This window comes from Microtus oregoni, unplaced genomic scaffold (assembly GCF_018167655.1).
Source record: "Microtus oregoni isolate MIOR12 unplaced genomic scaffold, Mior012 000002F_ref0000024, whole genome shotgun sequence".
NCBI lineage: Eukaryota > Metazoa > Chordata > Mammalia > Rodentia > Cricetidae > Microtus > Microtus oregoni.
In genome coordinates this window covers 65,130,116-65,150,041 of record NW_024543061.1, presented here as the reverse complement: position 1 = coordinate 65,150,041, position 19,926 = coordinate 65,130,116, and the positions used below count along the sequence as shown (strand labels likewise).

The window sequence follows — 19,926 nt, the reverse complement described above, 5'->3', positions numbered from 1 at the left end:
GTGACTGCGCATGCAGGGGCCCACACCTGGGGTGGGAGGGTGAGTAGTCTATGAGACAGGAGGAAGCGAAAGTCGGCTTGGTCGGATGTGTTTAAACTTTACCACTAGGGGGAGTACAAGAGCCAACATGGACCCCTGAGTTAAGGGGGTTTTCCTGAAACAGGATACCCCCAGGGAAGGCAGAAAAAGTTTCCCCAGTCCCAACTCCAAAAAAGTTGGAAGGCCTGGCTGCCACCATGTGATCTCTGACTCAGGGCTTACCCACATTTTCCTCTTCTAGTTAAAGCAAACCACGTTTTTTCCATCCCTCCCTTTTCCTGGTTGCTTATAGCACTGAGGTCCTGTAACAAACACTGTTAAGCCCAGAATGAACATCACTGCACCACACAAGGTCCAAGGACAGGAGCTGACCTGTCCAACTAAGCCATAGCGTAGGGACGAGATGTGGATCTCCTCACTCCAGGTCCAATTCTCTCATATAAGGCTGCCACACTGAGTGGCACTGGGCTCTCAGGCAGGGGGGTTTCCAGTTCAAGGCCAGACTGAGATTCTGCAAGAAAAAAGAAAGAAAGAAAGAAAGAAAGAAAGAAAGAAAGAAAGAAAACTCTGATTATACATAACGGAGTTCTTAAGCTGTTCCACGGGTATAAATAATAGTGATGGCAATGGGGTGGGGAACGAAGGTGGGGACTACCTCCTTCAGCACTCACAGTTACCCAAAGTAGCTTCTGTTTCAGATGGAAATGTTTGCTGAACCCTGCTCTCCCATGGCAGGAGGGGGTACAAGTAGATAAAGCCTTTTCTTTAGATCTATTCTCCCAAAAAGGATGGAGTTCCCCTAGAAGAAGGAGGCATTGTTTCTCTAGCCTATCCCCGTCCCTGGTTGTGACACACGTCCTAACGGAGCCATCCTCAGAGAGTTACTAAATCAGCAGAGCACTGTTGACATCCACCCCTCCTGGCAGGAGACTCAAGTTAGGGCTCTGCCTCTCCTTCCCTGTCCTCCACCCAGCTCCCCACTGCGGATAGCTTCCCCCACCCCTGCCTCGACACAGACAGCTGCCATGTTTTTGTTTCTGTGCCTTCACACACAGCTCCTCCCACGCCTGGCTTCCACCATGGCCCCAAGCTTAGGGGGCTGTCGACTGACTTAGGGACATCCATGAAATTGCCCGTTAGGGTCTCTTACACCATGTATCCATGGATAGAGGTGACTTTGTGGTGTTGTACTTGGTAAGATGTAGTAAGACCTAAGGAAATTAAGAACAAATGAAACAGCCCTTAGAGGTATACCTATCTCCAGCTCAGACCCCCCCCCTCCCACCTAGTCTCCTGGGCCTCCGTCTGGAACCCCTGCAGTTCATCCTCTCATCCTCAGGAGTTCTCTCCCTAAGACCATGCCCCCCCCCCCCCAAGTCCCAGCTTTGCCAGGCTTCCCTAACTGTAACTCTCACTTTGGGATAGTTGGGATACTCATCCTAAAAATGGAAGATCAAGGGTCTCTCCTCTGAGCTCTCAGAGACCCCTAAATTGAACACCCCACCCCACCCCGAGTCTCCTGCCCATCTCCCTCCCTCACTTCTCAGCTGCTTCGGAGAAGGAAGAGGAGAAAGTCTGCTGCTTTCAGCTCCTGCCCCCAGTGAAGAACCTTACTAAAGTGGACTGTGAAAAAAAATCATTTTAAGCGGATCGATTAATGAAACCTGTCCACTGATAATAACGAAGAGGGAGCTGTCTGTGCTAACAGAGGCTGGTTTGGCTACCCGAAAAACTGTCTTTGTTTGGGTGTTTTGTTTTTGGAGACAGGCTCTCATGTAAGCCCAGATTGGCCTCCAACGCACTGGGTAACCCGGGTGAAATTTTTAACTCACGTTCTTTTTGCTTCTCGGTATTTTCTGATGTTTCTGTAATGAGTATGGTTTGCTTTTGCCATAAAGAGCTCTAAGGGAACTTCCTGCGGGTTGAGGGAGAGAATACTGCAGAGGATGTTGAGAACAACCTCCTCGCTGGACTAGAAGAATCAAGAAAGATTTTAAAAAGCCATGGAGCAGGATGTGGTGGCCCACTAGCATTACGTGCGCAGGAGGATTTGGGATTCAGGATAGCCTGAGCTACATAAGCAAATTCCAGGTCCCCAAGGCTGCACGGATAACTAGACCTTACCTCAGAAATAATGAAATTGCGGGGCATGATGGTACACACCTATAATCCCACAGCAGAGGCAGGCAGGTCTCTATGAATTTGAGGCCAGCCTGGTTTATATAGCTAGTTCCAAGCCAGACAGAACTATGTAGTAAGACTCTGTCTCAAACGAAACAATAAGTTTAAACTTAAATAAAAGATAAAACACGATAGAATTTTCACAGGTAAAGGAGGCAGGGGCAGCCAGTCACGCTCTACTGCCGGCTGCGAGGTGGGACAGAGCAAGGGTGTGGCACCAGGTGGGGTAGGGAATGCGAGGAGTAAATTTCAACTGGCCTAAGTTTGCTAATAAAGAACTATTGTGAGCAAAGGAGAAATGCTCAGATTGGCATCTGGAGCATTCTAGTGGCCACAGTGTTCAAATAAGTATGTTCAGTCCGGAAAGGTTTACAAGGAGATGTTGGAGAGGATCAAGGCAGGCAAACAGGGTCCGGCAGACTTGTCTTGGGAATCTGAAAAGGTCCTTTAGATTAGATGACCCTCGGGGGTCTTCCAACTTAAACTCCTAGGCGCCGCGCCCGGAATGAACCGGAAAGGCGAGGCCTACATTTAACACCCGGGTAAAAGCAGCCGGGCCTGGAGGTCTGAAAAGACCCCCCTCCCAAGACGGTGGGAAGGAGGACGTCGAAAAAGGAAAAGGATCTCTGGAACGAGACCCGAAAGAGCAGGGTGCACGACGAGCTCCAGACTGCTGTGGAGCCGGAGCCCAAGAACCTGGGTCTGGGTAGGGGATGAGGCATGGGCGGGGCAGGTGGGCCGGGGGGCGGGGTCGGCATTCCTCGGCACATGCGCAGCGCAGCTGGCCGGTCGCCGTAAGGAGTGGCACTTTTTAAAAGTGGAGCCGTAGTCCAGCCCCCAGCCTCAGCGTGTCTCAGTCCGTTGCCGCGTCCCTTCTGTCCCAGTCGTGCGTGCTTCTTGTCCCACGGAAGTCCAGCTTACACCATGCCGGTCAAAGGAGGTAGCAAGTGCATCAAATACCTGCTCTTCGGATTTAACTTCATCTTCTGGGTGAGTGAGAGGCGACTGTCGCGCGCTCGTCTCCGAGGCCACCTGTTCTGGAGCTCGGGACGGCGTCCGGAGCCGTGGGTGTCCCGGCGGCCGGGAGCTCGGGGAGCTGGTACTGCGCTCGCCAGACGGACTCCGGGCGAGAAGAGAAAGGCGCGACGGCTGCCAGCTGGCCGCGGGCGGGACGGGCAGGTGGGCGGGAGAAGCAGGGGTCCTGGTGGCCCGGGCTGTGAACTCCGCTCCCGGGTCCCTCTGCCTCCGAGGATTTGAGATTGGGTCTGTGCCCGCTGTCACCCGGAGCACCCCCGATTGCTAGAGGGGAAGGTGGCGGGGAGGTGCGGAGCACCCCATTTCGAGTAACTCGAGGCCCTTTCTGGCCCGTGAGGCTCCTGGCGAGCAGGGCAGCGAGTGACTTCCACTTCGGTGGTCTCATATGTGGCAAAGGGGCTCCCACAAAGGGCTCCTGGCACCCTCACTCTGCAGAGGGAGTGGGTGGGGGAGTCCTCTGTACCTGGAGGACGGACTTTACATATTCCCGGTCTGGACTCTCGGTCCCGTGAGAACGTCCATTCCTCTCTCCAAGCTACCTGAAAGACTAGATTGTCTTGATTCTTTTTCAAGAGCGATAACTATCTTGGCTGGAGAGAACTCTGGGAGAGTTAGGGAGAGGAGGGAGGGGAAGGTGCCTACCGGCGCCTCTTGGTGGAATAAGTCGGGTGTTTCTGCATTTCCTGAGTAATGAGGTACTATGGGCTCGAAGCCTTACCGGCCTAGAAATGACCAGGCGGGGCCGCCAGTAATGGCCGTTCACCTGGAGAAGACGGGGGCGGGGGAGGTGGGAGGAACTAGTAGACACTCCCTAACCTCTCTGCATTTGAAAGTCTGGGGAAAACAGCTAGAGTGTCCGCTTTCTAAGGGACAGGAGCAAGGAAATACAAGGACGACCCTTGTGTCCTACTTCTGAGACGGCACAACCCCTACACACAAATGAACAACATTTGATCCCAGGCAAGCAGAAAATGGCTTGGCCAGGCAATCCCTGTGTCACACTCTCAAGAGAGATGACGGTTTAGAAACTAGTTACGTGCCACCGAAGACTTTTAACCAAAAAAAAAAAGTGCACTATTCCTTGGAGTGGCCGTCGGGATGTTTACCATCCTCCAGCTGGCAGGTGTAATATTTACTTCTTTCCGAGGCTGCTGTGTGGAAGTGTTCTGCACCCTGGGAGGTAGCGCTGGATTTCTAGGAGTCACCACACCCATACAACTTAAAGAGGACGTCAGATTCCCTCCCGGTGTTTCCCCAGCTTGGCAGACAAACAAGCAAGCCAGCTAGGAGGCTTGGCTTGAGCCTCTCATCTGCTTAAGCACCACAGAACAAAGTCTAAAGACAGCTGACTCCACCCAACCGCGCCCTGTCCTTTGGGGAGTTTTCCTCACCCTACCCTAGCCATCCCTTCCCTGCCTGTCTGTTGGTTAGTCCGCAGATGCCTGCCTAGATGGGGTGAAACTTTAGGGCTAGGGGGAACCACACAGTGCCACAGCATGTCTGCATCCCCCATCTGCACCCATGGCAAGGGGCTAAGGGGAGGTGCCCATGGCCAACCTATGTCTACTCAGTCTGTTGCCTGCTGGTCCGCAATCTGTCCAGCTTGTCTCCTGCCTGCCACTCCGTTCCTACCCAGAGCTCCCTGCCCGCTTAGACGCTGCTGGTTGACTATTGAAACAGAACACTCTCACTCTGGAAGGGCTTAGAGATTGTGCACCAACTTGTAGATGCCAGCCTTCCTGTTCACAGTGGGAGAAATAGAGTGCCAGGGGCAGTGACTTGCCCAAGATGGCAAGCTGAGCTAGTACTTACCATTTAGGGGGTGGGCAATTTCCTAAGTTATTATTATTATACCTGTCCTACTCTGGGGTCCAATAGGGACAAAGCCCCCCCCCTTATAGTCTCTGTGTAAAGTGTTTTACAATCTGCAAAGGCCTCCCATAGCCCCAAGATATAGCAGGAGAAGGAAGTGCTATCCCCATTTTACCCATTGATGAGCAGAAATCTGGTCCGTGAAAGGTTCAGTGGCTACTCAGGGTCAAGTGACAGGATATTATCACATGAGGCACCCAGCTGGGTTTGGCTTTTGGGTGGGAGTTGAGGGTAGGATGAAGTTCCTCAAAATATCTTCATGACAGGCTATGATCTCAGGGGACCGCTGGGATTACTATGATGTCACCTGTCACCGCCTCCCTCTCTTGAGACCAGTGATTTATGAATGTGGAACCTGATGTAGGGTTTGCAAAGCAGGGGCCACCTTTGTGTGCCGAGGATCCTGAGGGGATGGGAATCCAAAGAGAAGCCAGCCTTAGTTATGTGGGACAGTGGAGCAGAGGGGAGATGTGAAAAGGAAACCTTGTCTCTTGTCTAGGCCTGACTATGTCCCCTGTGGTTGCTCCTTGATGGCTGAGCCTTCCCAGCCTGCCCTCTTGACGCGGGGTGTCTCATGCCCACGACCACGCCAGCGTCAGTCCGTTTTTCCAATATCTTCGGGCCAAACCTCCCCAGCCTATTTTGGTTGTTCCTGAATTTCCCTCAGACCTCATGTCTATCCCTTCGCTCCCTCTAAAAAGGAGAGAAGAGAAAATTTAATGAGAAAGGATCAAGAAAGAAAACATCTTTCTAATAACTGAATGGCAGGTGGTAGGGTATTTCAGGCTACAATATAGTGACTAGCCTTGGGCCAGGCCAGGAATGTGACCTTTTCCATAATTTTTTTGTTTGGGGTCTTACTAGGCAGCCAGACTGGCCTTGCTCGAAGGTCTTACCTCTGTCTGATCTTTCCCCACCCTCCCTATCCCCCCAGATCCTGAGCCTGCGTAGTGAGGACTTCCATCCTCCTAGGCTAGGAAGGGACAGATGGACCCTACTAAGAGAGTCATGCCCTGCTTCTGTCCCGTCTTTCTGCCCCTGCTCCATCCCAAAGGACGGAAATAGCAAAGCAGTTGTCCTCTTCCTCCAGAGATGGCCTTATCTGCTTGGAAGCTACTTAGAAGACATAGGCAGAGAGTTGGATGGGGTTCAGAGCCTGGCTGAGAGCAGCTTTGTCTCCAGATTACTTTGAAATTACAGGCAGCTCACTTTTCTGATCCACACTAGTTTCACCCTCAAAATCCATGAGTTGATGCAAATGATCTCAATGATCCATTCAAGTTCAGGCTGCAGAACAACCTCCTGCCACACACACACACCACCTCTGGTTGGATCTTGACCTTGACCTGTGAACAAACCGCTCCCGGGGCTTTCCCTCCCCCTAGGCGGGGTCTCCTTAACTTCAGGTTCTCTTGTGTGTGTTCCTTTGCCTTGACCTTTTGTGGTCAAGCCCGTAAAGGTCAGAGCAAGGCCCTGGAGTCAGCGTCCCCCTCCCCTGAGTGCTGCTGCGTGCTCATCAGAGACCTAGTACGTGCAGGTCAGCGTCCACCTGTAGTTATTATACTATGCTTCACTAGTAGGTCCCTAGTTAAGTGTTGATGTTTAAACCACAGATTAGACCACACTCCCACGCGGCCTTCCGTCTTTTCCACATCTCCCTGCCGTCCGAGCCAGCCTCATCCTCCAAAGCAAAACACTGACTCCATTTTGTGTGTTGCCACATATCTGACTCAGGGAGGAAGGGACACCCACACTCCTGGAAATAAAGGTGCAGAGCCTGTAGGGGCTTCTAAGGCATCTGGGTTTGAGTCGGGGCAGACTCTGGAGAGGGGTGGCTGGGATGAGAGCCCCTCCTCACACAGCTTGCTGCTTCTCAGAAGTTGTTTGACTTGGATGTTGGACTGAACTGTTGCATAAAATGGCTTCCCACAGAGCGCCTGGGCTGGAGTAACACTGCCCTGCTTGTGCTGGAGCTGGCAGGTCGGGGAGCGGGTGAGCTGAGGCCAAGTGTCTGCACCGGGATGGAAAATGGGACCTGGCCCCCGCCTGGATCTTTGGTTTCTCCCTCACCCCAACCATAGTTACCGACGACCAAGATCAGGAATCCGGATCTCTGGGTGGCGGCAAGAATTGGATTCATGTGCACACACTCACGCTCGCTCTCACACACACCCACACTCCTCTCTCACAGACTCTGCCCCTGTTTTCAAAGTGCCGGTGGCAACATTCCAGAGCTTGCTATGGATCCAGAGAAGCCCTGGCTGCTGGCTGCCAGTTACTGGTTACTTCCCAAATTCGGACGGGCTTTGCTATGCAGCCTTATAGGAGTGCATCTGGGGTGGCTGGTCAGTGCATGCTCCCCTAAAGGAGACTTCCCCTGCTTCTGCATTCACGAGTTGCCATTCTCAGCCATCCCTTCGGGAAGTGTGGTGGACGTGAACCTTTAATCTTACACGTAGGCCTGTGTATCCGGGGGTGGTTCTGTCTGGTTTTTGCTTCAGTTCATTTTTTCTGAGGAGATGTGGCCTCAGATTGGTCACCGCACAGTTTGGGACCTAAAAATATCTTGGATTTACAAAAACAAACAAACAAAACAAACAAACCACCACCTTTTCTTTGGTAACACATGGAGGTAGGTAGATGGCTTTTGACTGGGTATTTCTGGCTGGGGGACAAGGCAGGGGCTCGGCTCTCAGGGTCCTGGTGGCTTTGCATACTGTTGCTGTCTTAAGTGTTCTAGATAAACCCGTGAGGCGCTGAGGAGAGAAATGGAATTGTAACCTCTGAGTTCCTCTCTGTCCCGGTTGAATCAGAGGAACTTTAATAGGATCTGCCAACTTTTTTATTCTTTTGTTTTTGATGCTGGTGACTGAACCCACAGGCTTGGGCAGGGCATGGGAGGCAAGCTTTCTACCCTTGAGCTGCAGCCCCCAAGCCCTCAAAGTTTTGGGTTTTGTTTCTACTCTCCTGTGAAAGCCTTGCAGAAATGTATTTTACTTATTACACACAGAGAGTAACAACCTCCCCAAGTCAAAGACTGGAAAATCTCCCTGGCCCTGAACTGTTGTAAAACCACGGGTGAGGAGGGACAGACTGGCCATCAGACAGGACTTACATGGGAAGGAAGTTTAATGGGGAAAGGAGCGGGGAGTCCTAACATGAACTACCACCAGAAGAAATATATTTCAACTAAAGAAATTCTGGATTCGTTAAAAAAAAGGGGGGGGGCAGTCTTAGTATTTTTTGTATGTTTTTGTGTTTTGGAGGTCTGACTGTACGTCACCTGGCTACTCCATTCTGTGGAAAAAGTCAGGCTGGTCCAGGGACATTTTCATTTTCCGTCAAGTGGTGGCATGCAGCTGTGGAAAGCAACATCCTGTCCCCAGATGAGACAATTCTATAAAAATTATATCCATCCGGGTAATTTCCTACCCTGTCCACCCTAGAAAATACTTAGTCATGAATTAATGGGGGTGTTGTTTGGGGGTTTGTTGTTTTGGTTTCTGTGGAGGATTTTTTTTGGGTTTTGATTTGTGAGAGAGGGTCTCTGTAGTCCAGTCTGGACTGGAACTCAGAGGTAGATAGATCTGCCTGCCTCTACCTCCCAAGTGCTGGGATTAAAGGCGTGGGCCAACACCACTCCCGGCTAAGTTTTAATAAGTATTATATCTATGCTATTGTAGACTTGGAGGTCATAACCTTTTTAGGGAATCCCATGAAATTAGTGGGAATTTCTTCCAAGGGGAAAAACACTATTCATGGTTGGTTTGTTATGATTACCCCCTTTTATTGTCCCGGAGGCACATGAACCTCAGATCATGGGTGGCCCCTGTATTGGTTTGTTTTCCTTGGTTTCCAGGTAACCTCCTGGATCCCATGTTTTTGACACAAGTGACTTCCTGGAATGAATGGGGGAATAATAGAGGGTATTTAAAAGTGTAAATGAATAAGTAAGAAAAAAAACCTGAAATAACTAGATTAATGCCATCTTGTCCTAACTCCATTTGGGATTCGCTCAGACAGTTCCCAGCTCTCTCCCCCCTTCCCCACAACAATCTGCCTTGGCAACACAGTTGAGATTTCCATGACAATGGTCCAGATGTGTTAACCAAAATAATTGGCAAGTTATATCTAAAATACCTATTGTGCTCGGCCGTGAATGAACGTTTCAAGATTATTCTGCCCAAAGCCGGGCGGTGGTGGCGCACGCCTTTAATCCCAGCACTTGGGAGGCAGAGGCAGGCGGATCTCTGTGAGTTCAAGACCAGCCTGGTCTACAGAGCTAGTTCCAGGACAGGCTCCAAAGCTACAGAGAAACCTTGTCTCGAAAAACAACAACAACAACAACAAAGATTACTCTGCCCATCATGGAGCTTTGGTGTATCTTTGGGGTTTTGCCTTTTTAAATGCTAAATCCTTGAGCTTGGGCACCAGGAGGCTTTCCAGAGAGAGGCTCAATCCTTCTCTTGGTCTGGACATCAGTGAAAAGGATTTACAGCTTTGAATAGTCTCAATCAGCATGGTTGTCAATAACTGTCTCATGTGGATTGCTACAAAAACAAAACAACAAAAAATAAACAAAAGTTCCCGGCTGGCGCTGTGGGGGCCTTAGAGATGGCACAGTGGTTAGGACCACCTGCTGCTCTCTCAGGGAAATGAAGTTTGGCTCCCAGCACAAAACCATCGATACCTCTAGTTCTTAGGGATCCCCTACCTCCTGATCTCTGAGGGCACCGCGTGTTTTTAAAACTTTTTTTTTTAACTTTTTTCGAGCCAGAGTTTCTTTGTGGAACAGCCCTGACTGTCCTGTAATTCGCTCTGTAGGCCAGGCTGTCTTCAAACTCACAGAGATCCACCTGCCTCTGCGTCCCAAGTGCTAGGATTAGAGGTGTGGCGTGCAGGAGTCCCCACTATCAAAAAGAAGAGACAGAATGGAACCCTGAATTCCGGGGACAACCCAGGGCAGGCTGGGCTGGGGTGTCGTCTCCCCACCCGTCTTCACTGACTCTCTGCTTGGTCATTACTGAAAGAATGGTTGACACTCACTTTCCATCTAATCCACACAAGGAATTCAGCTTCATAAGCTTCCGGGCAGGTTTTGCTCGTTGGTGATTCCTCTTCCTACTCCATAGAGCTTGGGAGACTTGACCCAGCCTTATCTCCTCCTCTCCTCTGGGGACTTTGAGACAGGCAGAATGTCTTTTTGGACAGGGGTAGGGGTTGGGAGGCAACAAACCACCTGGTCAAGTGACAGGAAGAGACAAAACAGTCTAGATTGGAAACTGCCCCTTTGTTAATTGGATTCTAAGGAAGTTTCCGTGGATTGGAAACTGATGACTTGGAGAAGTAACAACAGCCTGGGTGCTAAGTCCTTCTTGCACAGTACACACGATTGACACTGTGCAGAGGGACAGAAATGGCCTTCACAGATGACCCGATGCCCATCGGGGGTCCTTTGAACACTGCTCACACCCGGGGAAGCTCAGTAGCTGACTCCCACTGACACCCCACCTCCAGACAGCTTCCCGGCATCAGAAGGCAGCCCCTGTTCACTCACGCAGGCCCCAGTTTGAACGGCCAGTATGTCCAGATCAGAAACAACACGGCCCTATGTGGCTCACTGGAGCTGTCCTAGACTTGGGCTAAAAATACCAGAAAGTAAATTGAACCATTTTATTAAAGTCAAATAGATTTCTGCAGTACTCTATGTCGCTCGAATTCTAATTGGTCTTAATAATAAAAACCCAGAGTCAGATATTAGGGGGTGAAAGCTGAAAAATCAGAGAAGCAGAGCAGCCAGCTACTAGAAAGTTCTTACGTCTACGCAGTCCTCAGACTGAAGGGGGCAAGATCCTGTCTCCACGGAAATGCCTGCCTTTGCCACATAATCTTCCCTTCTCTTCCACCTACAGTGAGTTTATAGTACGATGAGTGGCGGGGTGGGTTAATTAAAGCCGAATGAAAAGATGGGCAAAGCCGTGAATAGTGAGCTCACCAGTGGGAAGCTTTTCCAGTGCCTAGAGGTGTAGGTACTGGAGTGCGCGTCACTTCTGAGTGAGCACTGGGCAGAGGGCTAGTCGTTTGCACGCACACCAGCTCTGATGGGTGTTTTCAGTCTGAGGAACCACCACTGCTAGTCCTAGGGAGGAAGGTGGCTTCCTGCTGCCCCTTTACACTTCGGGTACCACCACCTTTATGATGCTGCCAGTGTCTGAGACTAACTAGGTAACCCAGGCTAACCCAGAATGCTCTGTTTAGACAATACTGGCCTCAAACTCTCAATAGTCCTCGTGCCTCCGCAAAATTGGAATTATGGATACCTCTACACCTGGCAACACTCAAATGTTAAAGACCTCCTTTCCCAGCCCGGGACACTCTTGGATAATCTGCTTTCCTCTAATCAAATTCTGACCCTTTGTCTAAGGCACATAACCTTTACGTGACCCAGAAAACTCGTTGCAAGCAGAAATTAGATTATGCCAATGCTGGGGTTGGAGAGCCCATGGTCCTTTGTAATAGGAAGCTGACATCACCCTCCTGCCGCAGTTACCTCTCGGACCCCATAGTATGTCTTTAGAGCTGGTGTCATTCATCGCTGCGGGGGGCAGGCAGAGGCTCCAGGCTGGATCTCAGAAGCCAGTTTTCAAGACCTTAGGCTACTGACCGGCCTGGCAGCCCTGACCCACGGAGGCTGGGGGAAGTGGGCAACTACAGCGGTGGAAAGCTAAGATAAGAAGTGACACCCAGTCACTCAGGGCTCTGCTCTCCAGAGTCCTGCTTATGTGGAGTGGAGCAAGGATTTGGGCAAAGCTAGGAGGCCAGCAGCCAAGGGAAAGAATCCCAGGCCCTGCTAAGGCTCTTCTTCATTGGTAGCTGACTGAGGAAGGCCCGCCCGGCTCAGGAGCCGTCAAGTCAGACAGGACAGTTCTGGGACTGGGAATGTAGCTTCAGAGTCCCTGGGTTCAATTCCCACAGTGGGGGTGGAAGAGATGCATCTTGACAAAATGACTTCGAGTCAAGTTCAATACATTATGTGTGGTATCATCTCAGAGAAGCAACCTGGGCCCCAGTGTTCTCATATCAAAACAAGGGAGACGGAATCTAGGGATAGCTCTCTTTCAGTAAAATGCTTGCCTAGCATGTGTGAAACACTGGTTTCACTCCCCAGCCCCACATAAACAGATCCTGGCAGCCCCAGCCTGACGTCTCAGTATTTAGGAAGTGGAGGAAGGAGGATCTATGGTTCAAGGTCTTCCTCGACTACTTAGTGAGGCTAGCCTGGGTTGTAGGAGACCCTGCTACACACACACACACACACACACACACACAACACACACACACACACACACACACACACACACACACGGAGGAGAAAGTCTGTGTTATCTACCAGAAGGCCCACTATGCAAACAGTTCAAGTGAATTGATTGCCTAGGGGTAGGGTGTAGGTGTGAGGGTGGATGTGTGAACTCTTGTCATTGAAAATTAAGAGACCTAAAACATGAAGGAAGGGATTGTACAAAGGGTCAAGACATGGGATAGGTAAGGCACAGAATCTGGAAAACCTGTCTGCCTTAGCACCCAAATATGTCGTGATGGGAGAGGGGATTCGGCCAAGCAGTGCTGTGAATGCCGTTGTCCAACACTGCCGCACACCTGCGCCGTGCAATTGAGAGCTCTAAGAGAAGGGTCACCTCCCACGTCTCGGGTGATCCATGCCTGCCCATCTTCACTTCTGTGGATGGGTGAGAGCTGCTGGCCCACACAGTCAAATGTGGGGAAACTCCCACGTCTCAGGTGATCCGTGCCTGCCCATCTTCACTTCTGTGGATGGGTGAGAGCTGCTGGCCCACACAGTCAAATGTGGGGAAAGGGGAGGTGTGGGCATCTAACCACTCCCTGGACACGGTAGTGAGGTGTGTGCACTGGAGAAAACAAATGTGCGGTGCTCTGGAATCCAAAGCAAAACACACACACACACACACACACACACACGTCACATGATTTTGGTTAAGATCAAAATGCCTGCTTTCAGCAGAACGGGGATTATTTATGAGCTGGCTGGGGGGGATGCTGTGTGTCTGGCAAGCAGGCAGTGGAAACTTCAACGGAGATGTCTCGATCCAAAAGAGGTTAGCCTGGGCCTCAAGCATGCAAGGCCTGACTCGGCGGCTGAGCAACAGCCCCAGCCCACGGGCTCTGGTTTTTAAATAATTCTGACTCTGTCTATGCAAGGGGGATTTCATAATTCCTGAACTTGTCCAGACCAAGTTGCCTCATTATTAGGGTGATACCCTGAGAAAGCGTCGATGTGACCCTAGATTCTCTCCCACACCCTAGAGGGTAAAGCCACACACACACCCTTTCTACCAAGAATGAGATTTCTCTCTCATGGCCTGTGTCATGCAGGTGACAAAGAGAACCCACAGCTGAGTCACCCTGAACATGCTGTGATGTGGGCAAGTTGTTTCACCTCTCCGAGCCTGTTTCCTCATCTCTGACTGACTGAGTCTGACTGTGGAAGCCACCTAGAGTGCTAGAACCCTAGGATAGAGAGCTCCGGGCAGGGCAGCATGCAGTCCAAACTGCATTCTCAGACTGCCAGCCACACAGAACAACCTGAGGAGTCAAGGAAGCAAGTGGCTTCTTTAACTTGTGTATTTTTACAATTGGATTTTTTAAATGTTGAGTTATATGAATAGTATAATTTTTTTTTCAAAATTCAGGATACAAAATAGAAGTTGCTTTCTTAAGGGCCTGGCTTCTTATGGGCAGCTGGGATTGTTGTTGTTGTTGTACCTGCACACTGCCCATGATGCTACAAAAAAAAAATCAAAGGGACCTGGGCCAGGTGTCACATGCCTGAAGTAGGATAAAGAGTTCAGGGTTCACCAAGTGGTGGTGATGGTGATGATGGTGAAAGCCTTTAATGCCAGCACTCTGGAGGCAGAGACAGGCAGATCTCTGTGAGTTCCAGGCCAGTTGGGCCTAAAAATCAAGTTCCAGGACAGCCAGCTGTTACACAGAGAAACCTGTCTCAAAAAAAGAAAACAGTTCAAGGTTCTTGTCTTAAGGCTAGTGAGGGCTGCATGAAAAACTGCCTCAAAGAAAAAAAAGAGCAAAATGCACACCTTAATCCCAGCACTTCGGAGGCAGAGGCAGGCTGATCTCTGTGAGTTCGAGGCCAGCCTGGTCTACAGAGCAAGTGCCAGTACAAGCTTCAAAGCTACACAGAGAAACTCCACCTCAAAAAAACAATAACAACCAAAAAACAAGAACAAAAGTAAAACAAAGGTTGTTTATGAGCCAGAGTAATTATTGAGGGAGTTGGTTTGTTAAAAACACAGGCTTCTTTGAGAAGTGGCAAATTAGTGGCTTAGCCTCATGTTCCCTATCTACGTAACAGGCAGTAATGCAGCGTTCAGTGCAAAGCTCTTGTCCCTTTCCTGGCTCACAGAAAGAACCCAATGTCTGTAAGAGCCTTAATGTCAGCTGCCCCTGAAGCCACAGCACCGCCTAGCTTTCTCTAAATGTTTTGTGGCACAGAGCAGACCCCAAACATTTCCTCTCCCCGGGTCTCCCTCCTCCAGCTGTGGAGGTGGCTCCAGGGGTGGCTCAGAGCTGGAACTGACCCCCCCCCAACCCCCTGCCAGGACTCGTGTCACAGAGATTACCTTCCCATCTACTCTTGGCTGTCCCCCAGTTTGATGAGGGAGGCGAAGTTAACCCCATAGTCAGGGCTCACCTCAAGAAGCTACCTTGGATTTTCATTCCCAATAGTTCAGCATGGAGGTATATACTTAGATCCCAACTCTTGAGATGCACAGGCAGAGTTCCGGGTCATCCTCAGCTACGGAGCAAGTTAGAGACCAGCCTGGGCTACATGAGACCCTGCCTCAAAACAACAGAAAGAATGAAAGGCAGGACAGGTGAAAGAAACAGTCTTTCTTTACCCCAAACCAAGTCTAAGACCTTAGCCCCTCCCCCTCCAGTTCATCCCCCTCACCCCCCACATACACACACACACACACACACACACACACACACACTTCCCCAACGACAGGATTGAATTCTCTTAGCTAGAACCTTCTGGACAATAAAGACCACCACCACCCCCTCCCAAAAAAATAATAAAACAGATCCTAGAGCAGCGGTTCTCAGCCTTCCTAATGCTTCGAGCCTTTAATACAGTTCCTCATGCTGTGGTGACCACCCACCAAAAAATTATTTTCGTTGCTACTTCATAACTGTAATTTTTCTATTGTGTTTATTTGTTTTTTTGTTTTGGGTTTTTGAGACGACAATGTTTCTCTGTGTGTATCCTGTTCTGGAACTCCCTCTGTAGACCAGGCTGGAACTCATAGAGATCCGCCTGCCTCTTCCTCCCCAGATGCTGGGATTAAAGGCATGTGCCGCCACCGCTCAGCTAATTTTGCTACTCTTAGGAATTGTAATATAAATATCTTTGTTTTCCAATGGTCCTTAACCAATCCCTGTGGAAAGAGTCAGTCAACGCCCCCAGGGGTCTCAACCCACGAGTTGAGAACCACTGTCCTAGAGGGTGTCAAACCAGCGTTGCCACTGCTTCTGTGAAGAGCAGGGACAGAAAACCAGGGGCACCTGAGTGGCTGTCCCTGAAGCTATTTACCAAGGACAACCTCCTCTCCAGCCCTCAGCAGAGGAGACAACAGGGAGCCTGAGGAAAGAGCTGGCCTCTGCCCTCCCTCCCCAGGCGGCTGACATCATACTAGGCAAGCAGAAAAGTCCTTGTCACTAAGGTTTAAGCTAGAGTATTTTTCCAAGTCCAACCTGTCCAGGCCACTGATCCCACCTGGACAATTCTTAGGAATTGTTTTTTATCTCTACAACCTTGGTTCAACTTGAGTCCTTCCTGTTCTGACTGTGTGGTTCTGAGTGAGTTCCTTAACGTCTCTGAGGCTCCCTGGTCCTCTATAAAAGACAGGTGCTAGTAGAGTAAATCACATCCCACCATGCGTGGCACGCGTGGGTTGCTATTGTGCCATTGTTTATGTCACCGTCACCTGCCTCTGGCACCTGCCAGAAATTGAGTCAGTGCTAAAGCTGGAGCCTACAACTCGAGTTGTGTGTTTTCTTGTTTAAAAGTAAAAAAAGAAAAATCTCTTCAAAAGTTTGGGGTAGCACGAAGCCCGAATATGCCCTCACGCATAATAGGGAGTGGTTTTCACCAAACTTCAGATGGGGCTGGCCGTGGGAGCCTCTTACACACCCCCTGAGTCATTGGAGAAGAGCTGGGTGAGGAGGGAAACGCACCTTTGGCAGCCAAGTGCAGGTTCCAACTCGAGCCTTTTGCCTTTGCCTCAACTTCCTGGCCTTGATCATTCAGCTGGAGCTGCCCGGTCAGTGAGACTGCCTCTCAGGCTTCCCACCCCCACCCCGGCCTTCAGTGATACCAGCCAGCAGTCCAGGTGGACTTCCTGTGGCTTTGGGGTTGGGTTGGTTAGAGTGCCGGAGCCCCATTCTCTGTGTCTGCGCCCTGTGAGCTAAGGCCGTAAATTCCCCTCCCACAGACATGGACCTGACCGTGGGCACAGGAAATCTCCCTTCCCCTCTGTTTTTCAGCAATGGTGTGAAGAAGGCTCTTCTAGGCTCACAAGTCCAGAGAAAGCCGTCATCCTTCTTGTGGGGTATTTAAACAAAAGCCTAGGGTAGGGAATATGAATAGGAAAGAAAGTATCAGAATGCCCCAGGGCAGGAGCTCAAACACAGGCTCCTGAGGAGCTCCCACTCCTGCTGAGCTGACACTGGTCTAGGAGGGAAAGGTCACTGTGCAGACGTCTGGCCCTGGTCCCCTTGGCTTTGCTGCAGAAGTGGATGCTGCTCACTTGGTAGAAACTGAGAGAGCAGAAGTCTGAGGCTTGGCCCCAGCCTGCTGGCCAGTCCTTTTCTTAAACTCAAGTTCGTGCCGGGTTCCTTAAACATTATCATGAGCTAATTGTTTGTGATCTCGAGGAAAGGGGCCATGGTGTCCCATCTGTTGGAGTAGACCTGAGTTTTGTTCATAACTGGGGAGAGGGGCCATCTGTGGGAGTACCCCCACCTCTAGCACAGTCTACACATCCTTGCCCTTCCACAGCTAAGAGTTCCAGTGTCAAGAGGGAGAGGGGGACAAGGAGAGGATTAGTGGGGGCTGCAACTTGGGCTCCTGTGTGTTCTTGCTGGCACTGCCTGACCCAGCCTCCTAACTGGCCGCTCAGCCCATTCCAGGCTTGGTATTTGCTGGCGAGAGGAGGTTGCCATGGGGATGCGTGAGGCCTGGAGCCCACAGGTCCTGGTAGCCTGACTCGCTTGCCTGTGGACACAGAGGACCTTATCTCCGCCTCAGTGGCTTTCTTCAAGCTTGACTGATATTTTAGGGCCTGGAAACAGAGCGGATGGCCAAAACTGCATCCTGGTAATTCGGTCTGTTTCTGACTTAAGGGACGGTGTAAGCAGCTGTGCCCACAGGTGCCCACGTCACTGTGTTCAAAACAAAAACCAGAAAGCAGAGCGGTGGGCATCCGCTGATGAGGAGAATGAGGAGCTGGTGTCGTTTCCTTGGCAAGCCAGGGAGAACCCTGCCCTCCCTGCTCCCTGCCCATTCTGGATCCCTAGGAGAGGCCATAGCCTGGGGTCTGAGCACACCTCTCCAGCCTCCCTCCTGCCCAACCTCTCCTCTGTCTGCCATTCCATCCAGTCCCAGGCTCTGGCAAGCATTTTGTGGGTGTGAAAAGGGTAAATTTATCCGTCTGCCTCCACTACCCAAGACACACAGTCTCAGGAAACAGAAACCCAGTGTCGCAAATTATCCTGTTTCTGCTGGCCACCTTCTCAGCTCATAGGACACCCAACGTCCACCAAGTGCCTGTGACCGCCCCGCTCATCTGTGTCTTTCTCAAGGTTTATTACTGTTATTGTCGCTATCATTACTATTTCCCCCATACATGTTATAGCATCCTACAGTGTCCAAAGGGTTTTATGTATTTCTTTAACCTTGACCTTCAAAGGCTGGAAGTGAAATAGTATCGTGTGTGTGTGTGTGTGTGTGCGCGCGCGTGCGGTGAAGGCCTGTAATCCCAGCAGCATTCAGAAGGCTGAGGCAGAAGGATTACCACAACTTTGAGGCCAGCCTAGATATGTATCACTGAGCTACGGTAAGGTGAGGGGAAATGAGGACTCTCAAAGACGGAGGAAAGTGCCGTGTGTCAGAGCTCCCAATGGCAGTACCAGAATTGCACAGGGTCCTTCTCACCAGGCAACCTCGCAGAGCCACGGCAAACTCATGTTTAGAATTCACCAGGTGATGGTGGCATCCTCCCCGTCCAGCTAGGGACTGGTGTTGCAGTCAGGCAGGTGACAGGTGGCACTATAGGGCTTCCTGCTTCTTGATCGCTCCGTTTCTATCATGCCACCGTCCTTTCCTAAATTAGCCATTGTTTTTTTTCCAGAAAGACAACAGGAAGTAGGAAATAAAACCCTCCTCTTTTCCCAGACCTCCTCCACTCCCCGTGGCCCACCTCCCTCCCTCTACAGCAGAGGAAGCTACCAGCTACCTCCAGTCTGTGCAGAGTGGGCTGGAAGTGTAACCGAGTCAGCTGATAGAATGCTTTCCTAGCATGCACAAACCATGAGTTCAGTCCCCAGTACCCCATAAACCGGGCTTGGCGGCACGTGCCTGCAATCTCAGTACTGTGGAGGCTGCTTATAGTTTACACCTGGGCTACAGGAAATCCTATTTTAATCCCACCCCCTGCCAAATATGGAGAAATCCCAGCAAGCTGAGTGGTCTGCTCTCTATTTTCTGGATTCTCTAACTCCAACTAGGAAAAGCATGATAAGAATTTTGGGCGGTGGTGGTGCACGCCTTTAATCCCAGCAGAGGCAGGTGGATCTTTGTGAGTTCAAGGCCAGCCTGATCTACAAGAGCTAGTTCTAGGACAGGCTTCAAAGCTTCAGAGAAACCCTGTCTTGAAACCCCCTAAAAAAGAATTTTGCCCTTATTTTTATATTTATTTATTAAATATTTATATTTATTTTTAAATAAAAGTATGGCCAGTCCGGGCAGGGTATGGAAGATCCCCACTCTGGAACACCCAACACACCCAGCGTGCTTTGACTGGGATTTGTCCCATAGGGTCACGTGCTGCCTCCCACCGAGTTGCTAGTCTCCTCCTTGTCCATCTGCCCACAGACTTGAGTTTCTAACAGTTACCCTTCCCCCAGTGGGCACATAGCTCCACAGGTTCTGGCTGGATCCAGTTTTGCAATCTTGGCCAGGAACAACTGAGCTGCCAGGTACCCCTAAGCTCCATTATTACATTTTGGCTTTTTTTTTTTTTAACAGTCCTTTGGAATCGGAGGTATTTCCATTGGCTGCAAGTCATGTTTCAGGGTGAGACTGTCCCTGCAGTGAGCTGTGCGTTGTGACTCACTAAAGCCGTGATCTGTGGATCTGGGAAAACAGAAGTGACCTGGGCTATGGCGCAGCGGAGGGCTTGGGGGCTTGCCTCACATAAGGCCTGGGTTCGGTTCCAGCGCTAACACGGGAAAGGAAAGGCAGGGAGAGAGAGGTTTTGTGACTCTGAAACTGGCATAGGTCTGACATGATCGGGTTATCACCCAAAACTGGAGGGTACGGCTGGATTTCTCGAAGGGCGGAGCTGCAGTGGGGACGGCGGAGCAAGCACTTTGCAGAAACTTGGCTTTCTGAAGGTTTTAGGAGAGCAGGGCGTGGTGATCCACGCCTGTAATCCCAGCCCTTGGAAAACACGGTGGCTTGAA

General features: G+C 50.6%; 1 protein-coding gene across 1 annotated transcript in view; it reads left to right on the top strand.

Moving 5' to 3' along the window:
- Positions 1–3,021: 3,021 nt before the first annotated feature.
- Positions 3,022–19,926, top strand: part of Cd9 (CD9 molecule) — a 32,221-nt gene continuing 15,316 nt past the window's right edge. Inside the window, exon 1 of the mRNA XM_041639614.1 lies at positions 3,022–3,210. Within this exon, the coding sequence (XP_041495548.1) occupies positions 3,145–3,210 (66 nt within the window). The 5' untranslated portion in view covers positions 3,022–3,144. The remainder of the gene's footprint in view (positions 3,211–19,926) is intronic.